The sequence below is a fragment of the Paramormyrops kingsleyae genome, chromosome 3 (genome assembly GCF_048594095.1).
Source record: "Paramormyrops kingsleyae isolate MSU_618 chromosome 3, PKINGS_0.4, whole genome shotgun sequence".
Taxonomy (NCBI): domain Eukaryota; kingdom Metazoa; phylum Chordata; class Actinopteri; order Osteoglossiformes; family Mormyridae; genus Paramormyrops; species Paramormyrops kingsleyae.
This window is the reverse complement of record NC_132799.1, coordinates 36,470,843-36,498,347: the sequence shown is the minus strand read 5'-3', so window position 1 is coordinate 36,498,347 and position 27,505 is coordinate 36,470,843. Positions and strand designations below refer to the sequence as shown.

The 27,505-nt window shown below is 41.4% G+C and overlaps 1 gene segment (V, D, J or C); it reads right to left on the bottom strand.

Annotated features, from left to right (window-relative positions):
* Nucleotides 1–4,487: 4,487 nt before the first annotated feature.
* LOC140588284 (Ig kappa chain V-V region MOPC 21-like) lies at nt 4,488–26,871 on the bottom strand. The segment is given in 4 exon segments: nt 4,488–5,040; nt 6,373–6,410; nt 26,330–26,651; nt 26,804–26,871. Coding segments are annotated over 4 exon segments (723 nt in total).
* Nucleotides 26,872–27,505: the final 634 nt, after the last annotated feature.

The following is a 27,505-nucleotide window of genomic DNA, read 5'->3' as shown; positions in this document are numbered from 1 at the left end:
CGATTTTACCATCGTTATACTGGTTGCCACTGAAACTTACAATTCAGTACAATTTAACAAACAACTGTTTGTTTTTAAAGTGCTGAATGGGGGAGCACCCAGGTATATCAGTGACCTCATACATCCATACTGTCCACCGAGAGCCCTGAGGTCATGTGATCAGCCGCTGCTCTCCGTACCAACCAGCTGTTTGAGGAGGAAAGTCGACCGCGTTTTCTTTGTGGCCGGGCCCAAGTTGTGGAACATCCCCCCTCTCCATGTCCGATCTGCCCCCACCATTGAATGTTTTAAGTCGAGGCTAAAAACTCACTTATTTGCTGAGGTTTTATAGATAAATGTGCTGTGTGTTTTATTACAAAAGTGTAATGTTTGTTTTATTATATTTTACATTTTACTTTGTTTTATTTGTTTTATGTAATTTGCTTCCCCCCCCCCCTCGCTTTTCATGCTTATTGTTTTTATTGATGTAAAGCACTTTGGTCAGTCACTGGTTGTTTTTAATTGTGCTGTATAAATAAAATGACTTGACTTGATGACTCTTTTCTCCTAAATTGCATATTTCAACATGTTATCATCTTTACATGTCATATTCCAAGAAACTTATACTTAAAAGCCCATGTTATTACTCTAGTAATAGGTTGTGTGTACACTCTCTAGTACACTACCTGTCACGTCTGACAGATTAGTAACTAAAGGTGCATCAGGATTAAAAAGTAATAATGGGGATGTATTACTGTATGAAACGCTTTGGCACTTTGCACCTTTGCTTAAGCGGTTTGCTGATACCCTATAGGCAGACAGAATAATAGGTTCTGTGTGCATCAGACACATGTGGTAACATGTAATGAGGTAATAAGGGAAGCAGGATGCAGGTTTTTTGCCCCCCAAGTGCAAACAACAAACTACGTCTATGGTTCTCTGGCCCTGGGTAAGATTACTTCGGATCCCCTCTGCACCAATAATTATAAATGTTATATCAATCAGTAAACCCTCTGAGAACTGGGCCACTGCTCCTGATTACTCTGTTTCTCATTTGATAATGTTGACAGTTCTATTCTTCAGCTTAAAATGGCACCAATTCCATTTGCAGCAGACAGGGGGCAGTAGACCATGAAGCCGGTGGATGGAGACCTATGGGTCTCAGTAAAATCACTGTAAGCTCTGGAGAGAATACAGATAAAATAAGCTGATCAGATGACACTGTCACTGTTACTAACCACCTGATAAATAAACATCAGTGTATCTGTGCTGCATCTCTCGAAACAAACACTCTTACTGTCTCCTTGAGCCAGGATGTCAGTAACTGTCACACCTGTCCTCCATTGCTGGTCAGGTGCCTGAGCCTGTACTGTGTGATCTTACTCTGAGCCTGTGGTACTGAGCTCTGAATCTTATGTAATTTGTCATTGCTCTTAGATCATAGGGCTCAGAGCTTGAGCTGTGTGCCTGTGTGTCTTGCTGTAGCTTAGCTTGTGTTATTCTTGGGTGTTTGTCTTGTTAAGTCGGCATTAAGGGCATCACTAGGGATCTTTAGCCCCCCCCCCCCAGTATATGTGCACTAATTAGTTTGAATGGTGTGCTATAATTCCTTTTCATTATCCCTTAGTAAAGGCTTAGCCCCCGTTATCATAAATCTCTAGTGACTCTCTTGGTTGGTGCCCCCTCAGAAGATGGCACCCTAGTCGGTTGCCTATGTTGCTTAATGGGTTGGATCCGCACTGGTTGCCAGCATGGTCACTAGCTTAGTGGTTTGTGTACTAACCTCTTGTTTCCAAGTTTGTGGTTATTGATGACCAGTGTCTTGCGTTGAATTCCTGGTCCTGGTTAGCCTATGTCTTGTTCCTGGGTTCATGGTCCTGATTAGCCAAATTTCCACAGCCGGTGTGCTGGGAAACTGGTGTCTTGTTTTTAGGTTTGCCGTGAGCATGCTGGTTTTGTGTTTCAGCCCCACTTCCTGTTTCCTGGGTCCTGCTTCCTGTTCCTGCTTTTCCAGTCCTCTGCACATGAATCTGCCTTTTGTGCACCTCATCCTGGAGCCGCCCAACCAATCAGCAGCCCCTAGTCCCGCTGTTTACCTGCTTAAGGTCTCAGTGGCCAGAGGGCAGAAAACCTGCCTTTGTGGATGAATGATCCAGTTTGGGCAGCGCTCTTTCAGACGATGCTTGTGAAAGCCAACAAATATGCTTTTAACTGAATAAGTTCCAGTCGTGACATTAACTGCTCATGGTGACCATCTTATTGAAATATTGAATATCAAACAGACGCTTAATATTCACAAATTGTATAACATACACTCAATTTATTACGCAGCACTACAAGTAAGACCTTTGTGTGCTTGGAGATCCCTTCCTGCACACCACTGATGCGCTGAGCTGTTATTTGTGCGCCTGTGGTTCTCCTATTAGATCTGAGGAATCTGGCTGTTCTCCTCTGACCGCTCTCATTAACGAGGTGTTTTCCTCAGCAGACCTGCCGCTGCCTGGATGTTTTGTTTATCACACCATTGTCTGTGGACACTGTAGTAAGTGAGAATCTCAGGAAGGTGCCTGTTTCTGTGATGTTGGAACCACAGCAGCTGGCACAAGCTATGATACGACATTTAAAATCACATCATACTCGTTCTGATGCTTAAAATTTAAAATCATGTCTTAGCAGATGTAATGCTTAACCACACAGTGACTGAACATCTTGACCCTGACTGCATACTGTATATACACTATATTGCAAGCACCTAGGCATGCAGACTGCTTCTACAAACGTTTGCAAAATAATGGGTCGCACTCAGGTGCTCAGTGAATTCAAGCGTGATACCGTGATAGGATGTCACCACTGCAATAAGTTCGTTCATGAAATTTCCTGGCGACTAAATATTCCACGGTCAGCTGATAGTGGCATTATAACAAAGTGGAAGCAACTGGGAACAACAGCAACTCAGCTACAGTACGTAGTGGTAAGCCACGTAAAATCACAATGAGTGCAAAGCTTGCTGAGGTGCACAGTGTGCAGAAGTCGCCAACTGTCCCCAGAGTCAATAGCTACAGACCTCCAAACTTAGTGTGGCCTTCAGATTAGCTCGAGAGCAGTGCGTAGAGAACTTCCTGGAATGGGTTCCCGTGGTCGAGCAGCTGGATCCAAGCCTTAGGTCACCAACTGCAATGCAAAGCGTTAGATGCAGTGTAGTAAAGCACGCCGCCACTGGACTCTAGAGCAGAGGAGACGTGTTCTCTGGAGTGAAGAATCACGCTTCTCTGTCTGCCAGTCTGATGGATAAGTCTGGCGGTTGCCAGGAGAACGGTATTTGCCTGACTGCACTGTGCCAAGTGTAAAGTTTGGTGGAGGGGGGATTATGGATTATGGTGTGGGGTTGTTTTTCAGGGGTTGGGCTTGGCCCCTTAGTTCCAGTTGATCAAGGCCAGAGATAATGCTTTCCTATGTAACTTCCTTCAATGGCCAATAGAGGGACACATTGCTGTCGTGAATGTTGCACTGAGATCAGGAGGAACGTTTTTTTGTTTCCCTGTGTGCTGTAGGCCTGCATTGCTGAGACATAAAGCTTTACTGAACTCTACGTACGAACTGCTACAGTATTTAAGCAAAAACTATTAATACTAATGTCAGGATTTTTTGCAATTTGTACACTGTTCAGATAGTTGCAGAGATGATTTATTATTAAATTATATAATTAAAAATTATTCTGCAAAGAGGATGATTTTCTGCACTGAGACTAAATAATTGTTCCTGTAGTATAAAATGGAGATCAGAAAATGAGTGATTACTCATGCAGAATAAATAATTGTTCATGTAGTATAATGTACAAAGTACTGATGTAGCCAGTGAGTAGCTGACATTTCCGCTTCCTGTCCCCTGATCAGAAATGGGGTCAGTCCCACCCCCTCACAGCTGCCCCAGTCCAGCCTGTTTTAAGCCCTGAAACTAAACTCTCAACCGTTGGAGCGAAACTCATATTTGCATGAACTGAGCAGGAAGGTTCTGCTGCCCCCAGAATAGAGCAGGCAAATGTCCCCCAGTCCCCCTGGGGTTAGAGTGAGGTGGGGGCTCAGCCCGTGTCACAGAGCAGCAGATTGTCTCACACGATCATTGACTGTCTTTACTGTTTAAAAATTTATTATAATTTGGATACATTGTGGCAATATATTTATTGAGTGTGTATGCTCTACATTGGAGATAATTATGGGATGTTAATTGAGTTTAATTAGAATTGTTTTCTGTTGTATGAAGAATGAGCCCATTATGTGGTTTGCAATATCAACTGCTCAGTATGAACCTTTTCAAACTTAAACTAAACGTCCCTCAATGCATCTACTTTACTTTCTGCAAAGTAGTGAAGATAAACAGGGAAGATTTTGTACTTCTGACAGAAGACTTATATTCAGAATTAAAAAATCTAAACTGAAAGGTTCAGGATCATGTTCTGTGTCATGATGGTATCACTGTGTGCATGTTAAAATAACCAGTTTTGATGTCAGTTTCTGTATCAGACAGGATGAAATCTTTATTTATCTATGCAACATTCATGAATAAAACACACAAGATAAAACAAGGAGACCCCAAAACTAATAATACACCAGAAAAGATATTCACTCATGGATCAGGCAAAGCACATTATTTTCTCAAAGTAATTGGTTAGTAAATCTGAAGCGTGTAGCACAGCACAGTAAAAACACAGTAATCAGCCGCTCATCACAGGTGACGCTGAGCTCATCTACTCTGAACAGTCGGTCCTCTTCAGCGTTTGAGTGACAGCAGCCTGGGAGCCCTGATTGGCCACACAGACCACTGAGCCCGCCTTCTTCCACTCGTCCGCAGTGAGGCTCAGGCTGCTGCTCCAGCTGTACAGGCCGTCCTTCTCCAGGAGCCCGCGGCTCGTCTCCGCGGCTTTGCTGCTACCGTCCACCTTCCAGCTCAGCTTCCAGTCGGAGGGGAAGCCCTTGTTGGCCAGACACATCAGGGTGGCCGTGTTCTTGCTGGACACCTCCACACTGGAGGGGGGCAGGACCGTCAGGGTGGGGGCTCTGTTACCTAGGAGAGACCAAAGGGACTTTAGGTCAGAGTTTAATACAAACTTTATAAGTATAAATAGATAAACTAAGTGGAATATGACATAGGTTGGGTATTGTTAAAATGGGACACTTTTGAAAATTTCCTTTCTGGAAAAAATTACAGAACCATCTCAATATCTTGATACCATTCTAAATACATTAATGCCCCTAGAACACTATATAGAAGAGAAAATAAAGTATTACTAAACACATATATTTATTGCAAAGTTTAACTGTCCCATTTTTCCAGGTAGGCCTATCCCATTTTAGCAATACTCACCCTGCTTAACATAATCTGTGATTACATAAGTAGTTCTGCATGTGACAAAACAGACCCCTTCCTAAAATCTACTGTAAATAGTCTAATGTTGCCCTTGTGCATTATCTCAGCTTAACATATTCCCTTTTACATGGGTCATAAAATGAATGTGTAAAATACAATCTAACTGTGAATATGAAATACGTTAAGTATCCTATTGTTACCGGTTATTTTGTCAGATTGTGTATCAAAATCCATAATTATATAACAATGACATTGTTTATGATTGAGATCCTTTTTACATGCATTAATGACCGCTTGTTCACTCACTCAGACACTATATGAAATAATGCGAAGTATCCCACCGAATATACGCACCACGAAAAATGCATCGCAAATCTTAAACTACAAGCCATTGCCTTCGGAACAACGACAGTCGTTATCAGTTATGATAATAGTTGTTTGCAGATCTATCTGTCAGAACCGCCTCATCTCGTTAAAACCATGTGTCGACTAGATATTAATACTAATGTTCAAACATCAATATTACACAGAGAGACACTTACTTCCAACGTCCAGCCTGGTACCGCCGCCGAAAGTGTACCACGGTGATTCACGGCGCATCAGCCGCCGTACAAAAACCTCGCAGCAGCGCATTACAGGCAACTAACCGTTATATAAATAATATGGGTATAAACCTAACGAGTGAAAATGTCACGTTTTCTGTCACTTGGACAAACTAAGTATGCTGAAAAGTAACGTGCTGTTCGATATCTGATATATTATAGGTACGACTTGACGGTTATTATATTATTAACAAATAATAGCCATGTGTTACAACTAATGTGCACGTTATCTGACACAAGTGGGTAAATAATTGATGTTTTAAATATTTCTATCTGGTATATAGCCTACGTCATCCGAATCATATTCCTATTGAAATTCCAGATACTCACCCTAATATATTTGCGATAACAACAGAACTTAATTGTGCGTATGTGTTGAAGATTTCTACTTGTAGCCTATATTTATTATAAAAAGCTGGATACTTACTGCCAACATCAAGTCTGGTCCCGCCGCCGAAAGTCCACCACAATGACTGAATCTGATTGACACGCCGTACAAAAACCTCCCAGCGCTACAGCCGCGTTTCTCATCGTAGTTATACATTAATGGACGTTTAATACTCTCCTTACGCCCACATTTAATAAATACACGTGGTACGTATGTTTCTTTTTCTATGAATGTAGTAATCACAGTAATTTACAACACTTCGACTGTTCAAACCAGTATATTGCTTTGCAGAAATAACAGCAACTTCTGCCTGTGATTCTGTTAAATGCCGTAGAATTGCCAGGTTCTAGGCTTTCCAGTATTTCTTCAAAATCTCCTTCAAACCGATCCTGTTTGTTGCAGACATACTGTAATATGTGAATTTCCACCCAGATGACAGAAACCGCAAGGCTTTAGAATCACTGAATATACAAATGGCACGTGATATCACATCACCTTCTGCATAAAGAGAAACTCCGTATGTAAAGGGACCTACTGTAACCATATAGAGTATTTGCATAGAAACGATACTGTACTGTATTGATGGCACGTGTCTGAGTGGCTCAGCCAGCAGCCTTGCGGTTTTCCACCTCAGGGTTTGTGGGCAATGATCCTTATAATCCCCGCGCGCGCAATTGCGCAATACTCTGGGGCACGCGCTCATAATGCTATAAACCTGCGCGGACGATAAAATTGGTTTTTCTTTGTCTTTACAGTCTGATTATGAATTTTAACTGTAATTGCGGTTTTTTAGAAAACAAAAACGCTGGGAATAATAATTATAGGCTGTTACAAAAACACTTGTCAATCTTGAAAGTTTCCTTCTACTTGGGTGACAGGTATAAGTCAGTCAGCCAGTCACGCAAAGGAACATCATCTTTTCTGAAGGTGCTTCCCTAACTTCACCAAATAAGTTATCTTGTTAATGCAACAGAGCATTACTTTTGTCAGGAGTGTGTGGATTTTCCCTGTTCAGATTTAGGACATGACTAAACATAGAAGCACATCCAGCAAAGACAAAAGTGCAAATAAACCATGGAAACAGTTCAAGTTGGAACTTGTGTTTCAACAGGCAAAGGGGATGTATAATTGGGGGTGTAGTACACTATGTGGACAAAAGTATTGAGACGCACCTATTAAGCATTGAATCGAAGTGATCCATTCAGACTCATTACCACAGGCATATAAAATCAAGTACTTAGCCATGCATGCAGTGAAGTTTACAAACATTTGTGAAATATTGGGTCATTCTGAGGAGTTCAGTAAAGTCAATCGTGGTATGCTACCTTTGCAATAATTCAATTTGTAAAATTTCTTCCCTGATAGGCCTATTCCACGGTCAACTGTAAGTGGTATTATTGTAAAGTGGAAGCGTTTAGGAACAACAGGAACTCATGTAATGTAACAGGTTGCCGAGTGCTGAGGCACATATTGTTCACTGGGAGCTTCATGGAATGAGCTTCTATGGCTGAGCAGCAGCATGCAAGCCTCACATCACCAAGCACAATGGCAAGTGTCAGATGGAGTGGTGTGAAGCACGCCGCCACTGGGCTCTGGAGCTGTGGAAATGTGTTCTGTGTAGAGACGAGTCATGCTTCTCTGCACTCAAAAAATATTTAGCTCACATACCACACACAGTTTATGCATTTGAAAGGTATTATCACCACCTGTTGATTTCATTTTCAATCATATTTAATTTACTTATTGATTATATATCACAGGACAATCAGAAGTTCAGTTTGAATTTATCACTGTTTATTGCGACACAACAATTTAACATAAAGGGCAACTTTGGTAACAGTTATAATTTTTGTGCAATTACTATACACACAAAATTCAACATTTATGCTCATATATACTCTGTCTTTCGAAAGAATAGCGGTGGTACCAGGGGCGCCGCTAGAGATTTTGGGCCCCATGAAAGCATATCATATTAGGCCCCCCAGTCCAAACCAATCCAGTTATTTTCCTAATTTTTTAGGGCCCCTGTCACTCAGGGGCCCTTGGAATCGTCCTAGCTTTCCACCCCCTTACGGCGCCCCTGGGTGGTACCCTGATGTCCTGGCTAACATTGTCCCCTGTGGGCCTGTCAAATATGGCCTCCTAATCATCCTCTGTATCTAACTGGTGAAGACTGTCAAGACAGCAGAGGACATCATCGGTGTCTCTCTTCCCCCCATACAGAATGTCTACTGCACACGCAGCCTCTGAAAGGCGTCCAGCATTGTGGCCGACCCCACACATCCTGCACACAGGCTCTTTGTGCTCTTGCTGTCCAGCAGACGGTACCGCAGCATCCGAGCCAAGTCAGCCAGACTGTGCAGTGGCGGAGCTAGAGGGCTAGTTGGGGTGGCAATTGCCACCCCAGACGAAGTCCTTGCCACCCCTGTTGCCACCCCGCTGAAAACATTACACTGTTTGATTTTTACGAACATTTCTCAAATCTCCCAGCGAACGTGAATGCATCCTTACGCAGCACGCACAAGCGTGCAGCGTGCTGTTGCTGCTACACTTTTCATTGGTTAAGCTGACACGCAGGTATTTCGTGCTCCAAACGGCTCCAAAACATCGCGGCAGCACACGCGGGATCGATGTAGAGCGTTTTTGCTGGTATGTACGGCTTTTATTGGTATTAAATTAAACGAAGTACTGTTTTAACGGGAAGTAAGGGAGACATTGCACTGTAGTGCTTAGCATTAATTAGAGCTGGGCGATTTTTAAATAAAAAACTCGATTTACGATTCGAATCGATTTTTTTTGTCTGTTACGATAGTCGCTGTGTCAGCTTACACGATTTTGATTCCTAAAAATTTTGTACAACTGCCTTGTCCTGCCTTGTTTTGACAGGTCCAAGTTTACCTCAGTTTTTGCTTACTACTGGACTTGATTAGTCCAAGGAGCACTTTGAATACTTATTCTATTTTTGCTGTATACTTAATACATATATAATTGTGTACATTTTGGAAAATAAAAACTTTAATTAATCTGTATACATTTTGTGGAAAATAATTTATTTTTAGTGTAATTGAACACTTTGTATATTGACCCCCCAAAATAATACCTTGCCACCCCTTTGTCACCCCTGTTTTAAAAGTCTAGCTCCGCCACTGAGACTGTGTAGTAGCTTATTGCCCCACGCCGTCCAGCTCCTCAACACCCTTGCCCCCCTCAGTACCTGCTGCTGAACTGTGAACCCTGAACTCTAACACAGCTGAAGTACCATTTACATCACTGCATATGCACTTTATATCTGTCACATTATATCTTTACTGTCCCAGTGCAAACGATCACTATACCAATGTTACTATACCATACTGTATATTTATGTCACTACACTATACTGTATATTTATTATCTGCCTTTAGTGCACATCTCAATTACATATTGCTGCTATGATAATTCTGCTACTGATCCAGAATAACTCACCTCCTGTATTGTGTTGTACCGTTATAGTGCAGTAAACTTACACGACGTGCTGTGTTTGCACTATATGTTGTACACTGTCCTGTCACATTACATGTTGTATGAAAACACACAATTTTGTCTCACCCTGTACTCCGCACTTGGAAGAGATAACAATAAAGAATTTGACTTGACTTGACAAAACTAAGTTTACCATAGTAGAAGGATAAGTTTCCCTAAAGCTCCACTGGGTGGCTTACATAGCAGTAGTCCTCCATATCTGTGAGTAATACATTCCAAGACTTACTGCCAACAGCCAAAACTGAGGATAATATCGAACCACCTGCAAACTCCATTCATATTATGATTTTCGTATACAAATGTAGCCGGGTGGAGATTGTTTGCTTTCCTTCTGAGGCTGCTTTGGTTAGTATCTCTTGGTTGTTGCAAGACAAGCCCAATTTAGAACCCATTCAGTACATAGGGGTGGCTACTGTGTTCTCCATACGTTACACGCTTTGCTCTCTGGTTTTTAGCCCGAACGTGGCACATGCTGCGCTGCGCTCTGAAACCCCTTTTCTATGATTGCGCAGCAAATTAGTCATCAGCAGTCTTCTACTTGCAGATTTAGCTAATGTTCAACATAAGGATATGCTGTCATTCAGGCCTTTGACCCAGGTGTGCTGGCTCTCACATCAGCAAGCTGTGAATGCCATTTTGAGGAAGTACAGTGTTTTGGTAGAATACTGCAAGAAGGAATACAGTGATGAAATCCTGCTACAAAAATGTGAGTAATCCACAGTACTTAATTGCTGTGATTGCCTTTGGGGAGCTGGGAGACTTGGCACAGCTTTCTCTCTGTCTTCAAAAATGCAGCTTAACTGTAATGGAGGGACACTGCTTGGCAAGGAGTAACTGCTGCCAAAAAAATGGAATGAATGCAGAGTGCAAATCATGCACTGTAATGTATGTTCAAGGTAGGAATGTTAAACAAGAACTAATAAGGGCTAAACTAAACACGAGGAAAAAACGAAACACCAAACTGATTTTGGAGCACATGCAACGAAACTTGGGAACAAAGTGCGGGAACAAAGCGCAGGAACAAAGTGCAAGGCAGTATATACATGCAAATATAATGACCTACTGAGGGACAGGGCAAGGGCAGACACACACACAAGTGACGAGGGGTAGACAAGAAACAGGTGCTGGCCATTGACAATTAACCAATCGCTAGGGAATAGTAATTGCAAGACACAAGTGAGGGTCTATCCATCCATCCATACATCCATCCATTTTCTGTTCCTCTTGTCCTATCCAGGATCGCAGGAGGTGAGGGTCATAATCACTAAACACTAGGAGATACTAGGAACCAGGGGGGTATTCCATGAAGCAGGATTTATGGAAAGCTAATTTCGACAAGTCTGGCTCATTTAAGTGGGAGTTCCGTTCCATCAACGTGTCTTAAATGAATCCCCGCTGAGTTACTATGGTAACTTATGCGAGTGAACAAGTCTGCTCCGGACCAGGTTAACTGTCATGCTTAGTTAAGCGTTGTCTCAAAGAACGTCCGACATATGGGAACAGATTCCCAAAAGATCGTTCCATCTGACGAAATTCCGAGCTCTCACTACTCATGTCATGTAATAAATAAAATAAAGCCTATAAAAATTACGTCTCAGCATTCCAATTAATTACAAAATAACTGAAATAAAAGCGTACCCATATTACAAAGGTCAAACATGAAATGCAATGACTGAAACTGAAAAAAAATCTGTTAAAATAATATGAACAGGAAGATATTTTTATATTTTGTTTAGTCACAGTCTACTTTGAAAGTTTATTAAAGTAAAAAGCAAAACATTTCACACAGTATTTTACGGAGATCAAAGAATAAAATTATACAGTAAGAATGACACATGAACTCAACCCAGAAGGTTCCCTGTTAGTTATGGGGATTGAACCAGGAACTTTCACAGTGTAAAGCAACAGCATAAACCACTGTACCACCATGGTAAGTACTTGTAACATTTACCTAACTTACGCATTTAGTCTGTCTACAATTCTTCGCCAAGCCAATTCCCTGGCTTTATTTATGACCACAGTGTTGCCATTTTTAGCAATTACATCTTTGTATTCTTCATACAGCTCCATAAGAAGTGTTTGTTCTGCGGGGGGAAAAAATACCACTCTCGGTTTACACGCTTTCCGACTCATTTGATCAATCTATCATTCATCCATTCATTTGGGCTTCTTCAGTATCTCAGATGTGCACAGTAAGTTAGACTATGCAAGTCTGTCTTGTATGAGTCTTGATTAGTTGCAGCTGAACTACGTTAGTGGAACGACATGAGGCTAAGTTTAGACATGGCACTAGTTTGAGTTTGACTTTTTTGGGAAAGTCTGCTTTCTTTAGCTACTTTCATGGAATACCCCCCTGGTAGATAACTGTCAAGGGTAATGCAATTAGCTAGCATTGTTTTTCAGTTGATTGATGCTGAATTGTACTTTGCATTTGATAATGTTTGATTTCAGTCAGGTTTATGGAACATGTGTGCCAACACAAAAGCAGTATTTTATAACTGTTTAGCATTTAGTCTTAGTCTAGACGGGGAAGCATTTGGTTCAGTGGGTTAAACCCCTGTGCCTGGTTGGCAGTTCAAGCCCAACCTCAGCACATCTGTGGGTCCCTGAGCAAGGACCCGGACCCCCAGCTCCCCGGGTGCTGCAAAGGCTGGATTCTTGGTATGTTAAGCTTAAATTTTTGTGCATATGAAAGATAAATCATCCAAAAAAAAACCAATAAGTTGGCACTTTTGTTGTTAGGAATTTGTAGTATGTAAAACAAAAAATTTGAAGCTTTTATATATATGAAAGATAAATTATCTGAACAAAAATTATTAGTTGGCACAGCAATAGGTGGTTTTCTTCAAAACTTCAGTTTGGGTTGGCCTCAAAATTTAAAAATCTAGTGCATTAAGTTGCCTTGAAATTTGAAGTTGTCTTAACTTGTTCATTTTTTGTGTCTCAGTATTAAATAATAAATATTATAAAGTTATTTTCGGTAAAAATCGTAATATTTTACAGGTGTATTTGAACCCTGTTACACTTACAGGAAAGTTAATAGAGCTTTGGTTTAACTTCCCCTCAGCACCTGCAGTGAGTCCCAGCTGCAGCAGTGCAGTCACTGTGCAGCCTGACTGAGGGAGGTTTTTGTACGGCTCTGTATCACTGTGTGAACACATGTTTACTATTGGGGTAGTGGTAACTCTGACAGTAATAATCTCCTGCATCTTCAGCCTGGACTCCACTGATGGTCAGAGTGAAGTCAGACCCGTAGTTGGATCCACCTCCAGTGAATCGTTCTGGAGTCCCAGACTGACGGCTGCTTATATAATAGATGAGGAGTTTAGGCGGCTCTCCAGTCCTCTGATGGTACCATGACACACAATTGCTGCATCCTGATATAGGGCTGCTGGTTTTGCAGCTCATGGTCACAGTTTCTCCTACAGTAACAGCTTTTACTGCAGGTGTCTGAGTCACAGTAATCTGGCTTCTGGATTCTAAAACACAATAATAATATTATTTTAAATATTAACCACATATGACTTTATCATTACCATACTTCAGATTTGTATCATAGCATTTAATTTTCAGTTTGGATATTGATGATGATGCATTCAGACTGACCTTGGATGCATAGGGTGAGCGTCCAGATGATGATGGTGAGTAAAGTCATTGTTCCTGTGGACTGTGTTGCTCTGCAGGACGGCTGTGAGTAACAGAGTGTTAATCTCACAGGTTTATAAGCTGTCACAGGTCACTGAGGGACGTGCTGCCATGCAAAGTGTGTCTTTCATGCAAATACATGTGATGCATCTGTTTCCAAAGAGATGGGAAGACAAACCTTGCTGTTCACAGGCATAGAGACACAGACCACTGAGCCACTCACCTCCCCAAAACATGCATAAATGCTAGTCCATCACAGGGCACAGACACGCTCACAGTCAAACACCACATGCAGTTTACAGAAGGAAAGGAGCTGAACTGCATGGCTTTGGGTGGCTGAGGAAGCTGCAGCCCCCAGAGGAAACTCACACAGCATGGGGGGAGCAAGCAAACTCCCCCCACAAAGACATGAGGCAGGATAGGAACCCCAACCCTGCAGGTGTAAGATAACAGTGCTACCACCCCCCCCCCCCCCCATAAATTTTTCGAATATGAAATACACACTAAATATAACTGCCCAAATATATATTTGTTTTATATATGTTTATATACATGTTTTTTATATCCACATATTCATACCAAAAAACACACTTAACATGTAAGGCACTCAAAGAAAAAGCCTATAGGAAAATCATGAACTTTCCATGTTACCATATACGATAACGCATGGCTTTAGCAGGAAATTCATGTTCATTGCTTGCTGTTTAATAAAGAAGATCAATTATATGCCTTTAATATTATTCTAGTGAAAAACATGTATGATCTCTCCCAATTCAGTCAATTTAATTAGACATGAGAAAATTCAGTGAGATGAACTCAGCCATGTTATGCTTTCAGAACACAAAGTGAATGCATTCACTGAAAAAGAATGTTTCCTGTTCTAGTTGTGTGGAACCACTGTGTATGATTCAATTAAGTTCATTCAAAGAATTATCCATAAGATCTAATAATGACAAAACCTTCATTTAATAAGCATTGTACATCAAGATAGAACTTATGTGTTTGATGATACATGAGTTGTTTTAATTATGTATGTTTAATTATGTTGATATGTATTTTACATCAGATAAGGACATATGCAGTCTGACTAATGAAACATATAGTTAATATGGATTGTAGGTGAATGTAGGGCTTGTATGTTTGAGGGTGCATTCAATTCATATGTATTTTACATCAATAAAGGACATATACACTCACCTAAAGGATTATTAGGAACACCATACTAATACGGTGTTTGACCCTCTTTCGCCTTCAGAACTGCCTTAATTCTACGTGGCATTGATTCAACAAGGTGCTGAAAGCATTCTTTAGAAATGTTGGCCCATATTGATAGGATAGCATCTTGCAGTTGATGGAGATTTGCGGGATGCACATCCAGGGCACGAAGCTCCCGTTCCACCACATCCCAAAGATGCTCTATTGGGTTGAGATCTGGTGACTGTGGGGGCCATTTTAGTACAGTGAACTCATTGTCATGTTCAAGAAACCAATTTGAAATGATTCGAGCTTTGTGACATGGTGCATTATCCTGCTGGAAGTAGCCATCAGAGGATGGGTACATGGTGGTCATAAAGGGATGGACATGGTCAGAAACAATGCTCAGGTAGGCCGTGGCATTTAAACGATGCCCAATTGGCACTAAGGGGCCTAAAGTGTGCCAAGAAAACATCCCCCACAGCATTACACCACCACCACCAGCCTGCACAGTGGTAACAAGGTATGATGGATCCATGTTCTCATTCTGTTTACACCAAATTCTGACTCTACCATTTGAATGTCTCAACAGAAATCGAGACTCATCAGACCAGGCAACATTTTTCCAGTCTTCAACTGTCCAATTTTGGTGAGCTCGTGCAAATTGTAGCCTCTTTTTCCTATTTGTAGTGGAGATGAGTGGTACCCGGTGGGGTCTTCTGCTGTTGTAGCCCATCCGCCTCAAGGTTGTGCATGTTGTGGCTTCACAAATGCTTTGCTGCATACCTCGGTTGTAACGAGTGGTTATTTCAGTCAAAGTTGCTCTTCTATCAGCTTGAATCAGTCGGCCCATTCTCCTCTGACCTCTAGCATCAACAAGGCATTTTCGCCCACAGGACTGCCGCATACTGGATGTTTTTCCCTTTGCACACCATTCTTTGTAAACCCTAGAAATGGTTGTGCGTGAAAATCCCAGTAACTGAGCAGATTGTGAAATACTCAGACCGGCCCGTCTGGCACCAACAACCATGCCACGCTCAAAATTGCTTAAATCACCTTTCTTTCCCATTCTGACATTCAGTTTGGAGTTCAGGAGATTGTCTTGACCAGGACCACACCCCAAAATGCATTGAAGCAACTGCCATGTGATTGGTTGGTTATATAATTGCATTAATGAGAAATTGAACAGGTGTTCCTAATAATCCTTTAGGTGAGTGTATGTCGAATGAGACATTAAGTTAATGTGGATTTTATAATTATTTTGAGTGTCATTTTAACAGCTTACATGATTTAGGTAAAATGCATTACAGAGTCATATGTTATTAAAAAAAAACTTTTCCATATGGATATACCAAATACCACTTTATATTATAGTGTTGCCTTTTTACTGGTGTTCTGCAACTGGTTCTGCTTGACAGATAATGCTAGTTTGGGGAAATTGCTTAAAAGAAATTAAGAGCATCCTAAAGTGTTATCAAATTAATAGGGCTAAATCATCATCTTCCCACTCAGCACCTGCAGTGAGTCCCAGCTGCAGCAGTGCAGTCACTGTGCAGTCTGACTGAGGGAGGTTTTTGTATGGCTCTGTATCACTGTGTGAACACATGTTGACTATTGGGGTAGTGGAAACTCTGACAGTAATAATCTCCTGCATCTTCAGCCTGGACTCCACTGATGGTCAGAGTGAAGTCAGTACTAGATCCACTGCCAGTGAATCGAGACAGAGTCCCAGAGTTACGGGTATTTGCATTATAGATCAAGAGTTTAGGAGCTTCTCCAGGTTTCTGCTGGTACCAGGCCATGCGAGTATAAGAGGTCCCAGCATTATGCACTGGGCTGCTGGTTTTACAGTTTATAGTGACTGTCTGTCCTGAGGAAGCTGATATCAGCTCTGGAGTCTGAGTCACAGTGACTTGTCCACTGGATTCTGAAAATAAAAACAAAATAAACATATTTAAAACTGAATTAACAATCAATATTAAGTCACACAAGGAAGCTCCAGATATCTGTTTCAAATATTTAGCAAAATTCATTGAGCAATATATTTCATAAAGACAAGTTTGTTCTGTTGTACCTTGAGTGAGGATGAAGAGTAAGATGCTGAGGCTGATCAATGTCATGTTTGTTTGGAGTCTGTTGTGATGAAGGGCAGCTGTCAGTCATGAAGTGTTAAACCTCCTGGAATATAAACCCTCCCAGAGCACTGAGGCATGAGCTGGAAATGCAAAGTATCTTCTGACTGACATCATAACCGCAGAGCAAATATGTAATATTTGTTGTTCCAAAATGATAAACACTTCATTATGCCCTGGAGGCAAACCTTTTCATAGTCTGTTTGTTACAGTGGGGCACCGAGTGTTCTAAAGTGAAGTAAAATCAAAATGATGACTGATATAAATGTGTTACCATCTGTCCCCTTCCAAGACTGTTAGACCTCATTTCTGTCCTTCCTGGTTCCTGTCCTTTTCATTTCGTCACCCTTAAATAACAAACTAAAATTCTGTGATGAATTAGCAGGTGTCACGATCGCAAGCTGGCGAGCGGGGAAGCAGGCGAGCGGAGCCGTGAAGACGGACAAACGGGGTTTATTGTTAACGAAAGGCAGACAGGCACGAACATCCACTAACAACACAATGACGGATCTGGGGAATACTGACTGAGACATGGACTAAATACACAGGACAAGTCAAAAGGAACAGGAAACAGGTGATGACAATCAGGGATTAACATGAGGTAACGAGGTGGGCGTGGCACACACGAGGATCAGACTGAGCTGGGCGTGACAGCAGGTTGCATGTGCATCAGATATGTGTGCTAATGTGTAATAAGGCTAATGTTGATCCCATCTGCAGCAATAATTCTTATTACATAATGTTAATAGTTATGTTTTGCAGTAATTTTACAAGACATGCATAAATTCCTTTCAGAAACATGACAAGTTCAATTTATAGTAGACAGGGGGCAGTAGATCATGAACTTTGTGGATGGAGACCTGTGTGTCTCAGTACAGTAACTGTAATATCTGGAGAGAATACAGATAAAATAACTAGGTAACATCACCTGAGTCACTGCTGATATAAGTAACACTCTTACTGTCTCCTCCAGCCAGGATGTCAGTAACTGTCACACCTGTCCTCCATTGGTGGTCAGGTGCCTGAGCCTGTACTGTGTGATCTTACTCTGAGCCTGTGGTACTTAGCAGGGTGTCCAGCCTTGGCTGTAACCTCACTGTTGCAATAAAGACTGAATCTGAAGATCTACACAAGAGGCTCCTGACTCCAGATTGGTGGGGGAAGAAAAAACCACAACAGATCCTGCAGGCTCTTCCCATGGGCCAGTTGCAGCCCCTGCCTGCGTCTCAGCGCCTCTGGACCTGCATAGTCATGGACTTTATTTCAGGTCTTCCAAAGTCTCAGCAGTGTACAGTTGTGCCGGTTGGTCACAGGCCGGTTTTCAAAGATTTCAACTCATCCCTTTGCCCAAGTTGCCCTCCGCATCAGAACTCACCGAGACTGTTTTCATAATGTTTTTGGGATATATCAGAATCAGAATCAGAATCAGGACTCACTTTATTAACCTGGTACAATTGCTTGTACCAGTAATTCATTGTGGCAGCATTGGCGCTTGCAGTCACAGATAACACAGAAGAACATAAATAATAATAATAATTCTAAGAACATCAAAGGGAACAGAGGTATATTGAATATTGGAATTTATAAATATGAAAATACATGATGTGAAAAAGATGTACAAAGATGTACAAAGACGCGTGCAGAGTGAGTGGGGGAGTGACAGAGGCAAGGACTGTGTCAGCGGCGGTCAGGGAGCTTGGTGATGAGTTCAACTGCTGAAGGGAAGAAGCTGTTTTTGTGGTGTGTGGTTCTTGATGGACCTGAGTCTCTTGTCAGAGGGTAGTTTTTTGAACACTCCATGCTCAGGATGGGAAGGATCAGCCATAATGTTTCCTGCTCACGTCGGAGTTCTGGAGGTGTGTAGGTCCTGTAGGGATGGCAGATAGCAGCCAGTCACCTTGAATCTGGAAGGCATTTTGTCATAGGATGGGGTTGCTTTGAGTTTGTCATCTGGCTCCCACCCGCAAACCAAGAGTCAATGGGAGAATCTGAATCAAGACCTCGGTTGGTTCCACTACTCATTATGTGCAAATAATCAGTCAGACTGATTATTTACACATAATGCGATCAGATAGGGGAAGCCGCACATGTGCCGCTGTCACACCAAAACACAGCAACAAACATCAGCTGCCGACCGTCATCGTCACCCCTGCTCCTTCACCTAAGACAGTGAGTCTGACTGTCCCCCCAGGACATAAGGCTTCATGTCCCATCACAGAAGCTATTCCCATTTAAGACCCTGCTTAGGATAGACATGGTGACTTATCAGTTGTACTTTCCAGGGACAAACTTTAAGTTCTGTATAACAATGTATACTAAGTGCAGTATGACATAGTGAATTGAATCTATGACTACATAAAAATTGCTGCATGTGATAAGACAGACGTTTTCATAAAATCTACAGTAAATGATGTTCCCTTAGTCCTGAATCACAGCTTAACTCCTTCCATTTTATACAGATTTTTGAAATGAACATTTAAAATACACATGAAGTATATAACCCTAAAAGTGAACAATTTATGGTAACTATTATCATTGGTTATTATGCCCAACTGGCTATTATGATGCAACTTTGTATAATAATCTTATTGTTTATTATGATTAACATTTTATATTCCATACATGTCTGTTTGAAATAATGTGAAGTATCTTACTGAATATATGCAATGAGCGAAATGCACCGCAACGTTAGAATACAAAGTAGATAACACTTCGATTGAGGGGGCACAGATAATGTAGTATACACAGATAATGTAGATAGAGTAGTACACTCCTACTTAATGCATTAATGAACTAGTAACTAAGTTACATACTGATCCCATGTTCATTCATCAATCATGACATTTCATGTATTTCAAGCAAGAATGAAATAAGATCATGATTTGTTCTTAAATAGTAACTGAGCAACTATTTGTTACCCCTCCAATGTTATCGGTAACACTTTACTAAATGGGGAACAAATACAATAATAACTCAGCTATTACTGAAGTACAACTACAAATAGGTCAAATGAACAAATGTAGTCGCTACTTGAGATAAAACATGTATCACGATTCATTAATGATGAACAAACATGCTGCAACGTGTGATCTGTTGATGTACATATTTAAACAAAAGGAAAGGTTTACATATAAATAATAATAATTAGAGTTAATTTTTGGTGAAAATTATAATATTTTATAGGTGGATTTTAACCCTGTTACACTTACTGAAAAGTGAACTTTATTGAGCTTTGGTTTAACTTTCCCCTCAGCACCTGCAGTGAGTCCCAGCTGCAGCAGTGCAGTCACTGTGCAGTCTGACTGAGGGAGGTTTTTGTACGGCTCTGTATCACTGTGTGAACACACCACCACTATGATAACTCTGACAGTAATAATCTCCTGCATCTTCAGCCTGGACTCCACTGATGGTCAGAGTGAAGTCAGTACTAGATCCACTGCCAGTGAATCTAGACGGCGTCCCAGAGAAAAGTTGTGTTGCTCTGCAGATTAACAGTTTAGGAGCTTCTCCAGGTTTCTGTAGATACCAGGCTAAATAATCATTGTTATACACAGCCGGACTGACTTTACAGCTCATAGTGACAGTCTGTCCATGGGCAGCAGACATTGCTGCAGGAGTCTGAGTCACAGTGATCTGAGCACTGGATTCTGCAAGTAAAATCAAAATGTAAGCATTTTAGTAAGAAAATAAAATGATTAGTAATAACAGGTCAAATAATAATTTTTGGATTTTTTTTTTTTATTATTAAAAATGAATATTAATGGTTATACTTAGCCGGAGAAGTATGAGCTGAATATCTATATTATGCTTTAGATATTATTTTTGAATTTCTATATGAATAATTACCACTCTTTGCCAATAAAAAGTACAGAATATTACCTTGAGTAAAAAAGGCATAGACCACAATGAAGATGCTGATAGACGCCATAGCTGTGTTGGTGTCTGTCGCTGTGAAGTACAGACAGCTGTCAGTCATGAAGTGTTATGAACAGGATTATAAGCACCATCAAGGCACTGAAGCATGTGCTGCTTATGCAAAGTGTCTCCTCTATGCAAATTACCATCCTGGGCCATCAGGCCCATAGAGTGAAGGTTAATGGGCCACGCTGGACTCAATACAGTCTCAAGTAGTTGTGTAATATTATATAATAGTCAGGGTCTGTACTGTATGACCCCACCCTCTATGACTCTTCCATGCATTGCTGGCCATTCTATGTTTCCCCCTCTCTGTCATCTAGTCCATCCCTTTCCTATGCATTCAGTCCCTGGTCGGCCAGCAGATGGTGCTGGCCAACCTGCTCCCTTTGTGTTAGTTCCTAGTTCCTAGTGTGTTTTCCCAGTTCCCTGGACTGCTGTGTAGCTTAGTGGGTTGACCATGTGACACGCAGTCTGTTAACCCTCTGCTCATGGGTTTGAAGCTGGCTTCATGTGGTATTTTGTACAGTATTTATTAGTTTGCTGTTTTTTTTCCCCCTAGTGTTTATTATTTGCCTTCCTGTTTCAGTTTTCCTTTCTTGTATCCTGTTGTTGAATTTGGTTTTGCTTGTACATGTTCCTAGTTCTGTTATCCCTATAAGTGCTTTGTTAGAGTTCCCTAGTTCCGTGTTTATTATCAGTTACTCTACCTGTTGCCTGTTTCCCTGTGCCAGTATTTCAATGTTCCATCTGTTGCTCCTTGTCCAGCTCCCTCTGTGATTGGTTGATTGTTTTGATGATTGACACCTGCCTTTTGTCAGTCCTCCTTGTCTGCGTATTTAAGTCTGTCCCCTTACCTGTTCTCGGTCATTTTGGATGTTTAGAGATCTGTTTCTTTAGTAAACTTCCTTTTTTTCTTGGAGCCGGTAAGAGGATCATCACCCCTTTCCTGCCTGCATCACACCCCTGTGCCATAACTATAATATAATTTAATATAATTTGGAGCTTCCCAAATGTCTGTGCCTATTTTGGAAACTCAGTGATACAGTTGTCGATGCCAATTTGTAACTTGCAACTACACTTTGTTGGCAATTCCCAAAAACTAGAATCTTCAGAGTGATGGCAAGTCTCTCTGGAAAGTTGACCAGGGTGCAGTAGGAATAGTCATGCTTCTGTATGGCTGGATACGCCGCAACAGGTCGTTGAACCAGTATACAGACATTCAAAAATACCTGAAGTGCATCTCTTCATCAGTATCACTCATTGTTCTGATAAGGCTATATCGACCTTCAGTGAGGCTGCCCACATGCAGTGGATGAACTGACCATCACCATTTGTGCTCTTGTCTTTGAAGAAGATGCCATAGTGATTCTTCCTCTTCATTCAGCAGGTGATTTATTTATTTATTTACCTTTATTTTACCAGGAAGTCCCATTGAGATATAAAATCTCTTTTACAAGAGAGACCTGGCCAAGGTAGCAGCCATACAAAACGTAAACATATACAGTAAAACTGGTCTAAGTCGCCGGCTTGTAACTCGTCAATGTGCACAAGTCGACGCCAGGGACGGATTATGGGTTGTGTGGGCCCCTGGGCAAAACGTTTGCGAGGGCCCCCCCCCACCACCACCACCACAACCACCACAATTCAAGGGCCCTTGGCAGCCAAACGCCCTCCCTCCATGTTTCCATCAGAGGCCCTATAGGGTCAGGGGCCCTTGTAGGCAGAGGATCAAAGAATGTCGGCCCTCTAAAATAGACAAACGAAAATACATTGTTGATAAGCGTTGCAAATTGTTTTGGGCTAGGGGCCCCACGGGCCCCCTGCACCCCAAGGGCCCCTGGGCAGCAGCCCCGCTGGCCCGTCCGTAATCCGTCCCTGGTCGACGCTCAAGCAAAAGTCCCGATTTTTCCTAATGATGTTTCCTTTAAAATTCCTTGTGTAAGTCGCCGCTTGTAAGTCGTCAAATTCCCTAAGTCGTCACCTAAATCCCGGTCCCGAACAACACAAATGAATGGATTTTCCTACCTGTAAGTCGACACCCCAATCGCTGCATTCCCGCCGCCTGCTTGTCACCACGGCAATGTAGAAACGGGGAATCCCCACATATCGCACTAGTCGCTCCCTGGTCTTAAGTCTCGCGTGTATAGTGCGGTGTAGTAGAGGTATGGTGTTATATTTACTAGTCGGCAAAACAGCGAGATAGACATAAGTCACCGAAGTGTCGATTTTATAAGTCGGCAAAACGGCGAGTTATATTTACTAGTTGACAAAACGGCGAGATAGACATAAGTCGCCAAAGTGTCGATTTTATAAGTCGGCAAAACGGCGAGTTATATTTACTAGTTGACAAAACGGCGAGATAGACATAAGTCACCAAAGTGTCGACTTACAGTAGGTGTATCTCGTCAATTCTCTAAGTCGTCACTTTTAAGCTGGTCCCGCGAGTGTCGACTTAGACTGGTTTTACTGTACATGAAAATAAAACATTAAACCGTAAAACAGAACAACAATTGTTTTTGCACAGTGGCTTCTCAAGCAAAACATTGACATTCCTCAGTCACTGAACTATTTATGATGATCTTAAAATCTTTTAAAGATATTAGTGTTTGCAATTTAAGAACTTTTTGAAGGTTGTTCCATGACCATGGTGCGTAATAAGAAAATGCTGTTTTGCCAAGGTCTGTCAGGACCTGGGGGACATACAAAGGCAACCACTTGGAGGCACGCAAGTCGTAGCTATTGGAGCTGATGCAGAGTAGGGTACTGAGATATTCTGGGAGTTTACCCAGCAAGAGCTTTATAAACAAACATGTACCAATGCCGTTTTCTACGGATGGTTAATGACGTCCAGCCAACTAAGTCGTATAAAATGCAATGATGAGTGAGGGATTTTGCATTTAAAATAAAACGTAGAGAGGCATGATACATTGAATCTAGGCTCCTTAACGTAGAGGAGGCCGCATGCATGTACAGCATATCACCATAGTCTATCACAGGTAAAAAGGTAGCTTCCACTAGTCTTTTCTTTGAGGCAAATGTAAAACATGATTTATTTCTAAAATAAAAACCAATCTTCATTTTGAGTTTCTTAACTAAATTAGAAATATGTATATTGAATGAAAGCTTTTCATCAATCCATATTCCCAAATATTTATATGAAGAGACCCTTTCAATCACTATGCCATCAGTAGTAGAAATGTGCAAATTATCAAAATTTTGTGAGAATGCTTTTGTAAAAATCATAAACTTTGTTTTCTGGGTATTTAAGATTAATTTTAAACCTGTTAAAGCTCTTTGGAGTGAATGAAATGAAATCTGAAGTTCTTCTAAAGCCTGTGCTGCAGACTGAGCAGATGTATAGACAATTATTTCATCCGCATACAAATGCATTTTAGCTTGGATATGTTTATGTAGGTCATTTATGAAAATAGAGAATAAAATAGGAGCCAAGATTGAACCTTGTGGCACACCTGTACTTATATCTAGAAAATCTGATTTATAGTCCTACCTGTTAAATAGTTTCTAAACCAATTCAAGGCTGTCGGACTTAAACCGATATTCCTGAGTTTATCTAAAAGTATAACATGATCTACTGAGTCAAATGCTTTTGACATGTCTACAAATAAGGCGGCACAATGCTGCTTTCTGTCCAAGGCTCAAATAATATCATTTGTCACAGCCATAACAGCAGTGATGGTACTATGACCATTTCTAAAACCTGACTGCAACTCACATAGACTATTTTGATCAGCTAAAAACTGTTTCAACTGTAAATTGACCTGAGATTCAAGTATCTTCGCCAGAACTGAAAGTTTAGAAATGGGACGATAATTATTTATTTCAGAATAGTCTCCACCTTTATGTAGAGGGAGAACATATGCAGCTTTCCAAATTGTGGGTATTGTATTTAATTTGAGACTTAAATTAAAAATGTATGCAATAGGCTCAGCAATGACATCTGCAGCCACCTGATGCATACTGGGCACTGACATATTTGTGTAACTTTTTTTCTATGGTCCTTTGTTGATTGGGGTGTCTGGGCCGTGCATGAGAAGCATAATCAGGGATTAAGCTAGACTGCAGGATATGGGATAAGCACTGCCCCAAGCGAATCTCGGTGTTTGGACTGCCGCTTGGCTCTGATAAGTTTAGACTAGATCTTCAAGTGCAAAACTGTCATGCATCTGCTGAGTTCAGTTGGTCGGGAGCTCTTCCCTTCAGGACCTTGTGTGGCTGCCCATGCTGGGCTGCAGTAAATACAGGCTGAGCCTCTGAGGCACTGTATTTGGTTAGGCTGAGAAGCTGGACCCGATTGACCAACTAAGCTGACATTGGGTTAGTTGTAGCGATCCCTGAATCTCTGAACTGAGACCAGACATGGCAGATCCGAAGATCGCCTTATCCGCCGAGGTGAATCCGGTGTGACTCCACCACCCAAAACAAATTAAAGTTAAGCATTAGTCAGGAAAGCCCAGAAGTGACCTGAATAACAGAAATGTCATGATTAAAACATTCTAAATAAACCTTTAATTAAATTCGATTTCGTTAGGTTTTGCTTTATATGGGTAAGCAACTGTCCAGGTGGGCTTGGAAGGACCTACACACATTCAGAGCCTTCAGCTGTCCAATTGGATTCCATCGTTGGGCCAGTGGACAGCTCCCTATGGTCTCCTGTAACTTCAGCCTGGACTACAATGATGGTCAGAGTGAAGTCAGAACTGTAGTTAGATCCACTTTCAGTGAATCGTTCTGGAGCTCCAGTTGCATGGCTTTTTATTACTGCATGATGTGCTGCTGATGCAGAACAAAATTAACTGTATCCTTCAGGTTCTTATAACAATATCACTGGCAATCTGCTTGATTTCCTCACCTGAGGAAATGGGGTTCCCTACTGGCCAATTGATGGGGCATAAACTTACAAGAACAGTTGCAATGTGTGATCTGTTGCTGTTATTGTATGTCTTTAAAAAAAAGACTAAATGTGTGTGTGTGTATAAATATACAGTGGAACCTCGGTTCTCGAACTCACTAGAACTTGAATTTCTTGAAAGTCGAACAAACCAGTTTGACCTAGAACTCGATCTGAATATCAGAAGTCGAACCGTGAGCGCTGACATAGTATAAATTGTACGCGCCAGGAAATGAGTCATACTACAATGCAATTCTTACTTGAATGCCTTCTTCACAGACTGGACGATTAACCAAATAAAGCAGCGCAACATTACAGTAACTAACAATAAATAAACCACTAACTTACGTGTACTATTAGAGCATTTATGTCATTTATTTAAACTTTATTTTACCAGGTAAATGAACTGAAAACCAGTTCTCACTGCTTTACGTGATATTCTGGAGAAATAGCAGATAACGCATCGGAACTGCCTGGGATACAAACGTCATGCGTGTAACTAAACTCTTCAGCCAATAGGATTTTAACCCTTTTACACTTACCGAAAAGTGAACTTTATAGAGCTCTGGTTTAACTAACCCCTCAGCACCTGCAGTGAGTCCCAGCTGCAGCAGTGCAGTCACTGTGCAGTCTGACTGAGGGAGGTTTTTGTACGGCTCCGTATCACTGTGTGAACACATGTTTACTACTGATCCAGTGCTGACTCTGACAGTAATATTCTCCTGCATCTTCAGCCTGGACTCCACTGATGGTCAGAGTGAAGTCAGTACTAGATCCGCTGCCACTGAATCGAGATGGAATCCCAGAGTAACGGGTACTTGCATAATAGATCAAGAGTTTAGGAGCTTCTCCAGGTTTCTGCTGGTACCAGGACATGAGGTGGTTATTATTATAAGTACCAACCGGGCTGCTGGTTTTACAGTTTATAGTGACTGTCTGTCCTGAGGAAGCTGATATCAGCTCTGGTGTCTGAGTCACAGTCACTTGTCCTCTGGATTCTGAAAAGAAATAAGAAATAAAAACAAAAAAACAGAATGAACTGTTAAAACTAATTCAGACAAGGAAGCTCCAGATGTCTATTTCAAGTATTTAGCAAAATTCATCCAGCAATATGTTGCTACTGTAAATCTTCAGGCTTGTTCTGCTTTACCGTGAGTGAGGATGAAGAGCAAGATGCTGAGGCTGATCAAAGTCATGTTTGTTTGGAGTCTGTTGTGATGAAGGGCAGCTGTCAGTCATGAAGTGTTAAACCTCCTGGAATATAAACCCTCCCAGAGCACTGAGGCATGAGCTGAAAATGCAAAGTATCTTCTGACTGACATCATAACCGCAGAGCAAATATGTAATATTTGCTGTTCCAAAATGATAAACACTTCATTATGCCCTGGAGGCAAACCTTTTCATAGTCTGTTTGTTACAGTGGGGCACCGAGGGTTCTAAAGTGAAGTAAAATCAAAATGATGACTGATATATGTAGGAATTATTAGCTCAAATAAATTTTAATATTCTCCACCAATATGTTTGAATTAATTAAAGTTTAATTGATTATTATTTAATGCTGATTATTAACCAATTGTTATGCCGAATGGTCGGCTCCTCCAAACTCAATTGCGGTATCCCTGTGAGTCTGTTAATGTGAGACCTAAATGGGATTCACTAATTACCAGTATCGCTTAGTAACCTGGGTTAGAAGGCTCGTCCAGCGAGCTGCATCACCAGGTAATGTACACGATTGGTAGCGAAGCTCCCCTCACGGCCGATGAGAGAGAGTCTCACGATATTTCAGGCGAGTTTGAGGTTCAGAGCGTGTAGCAAGATCGCACAGAGGCAGGGACTTAGTGTGGGACACTCA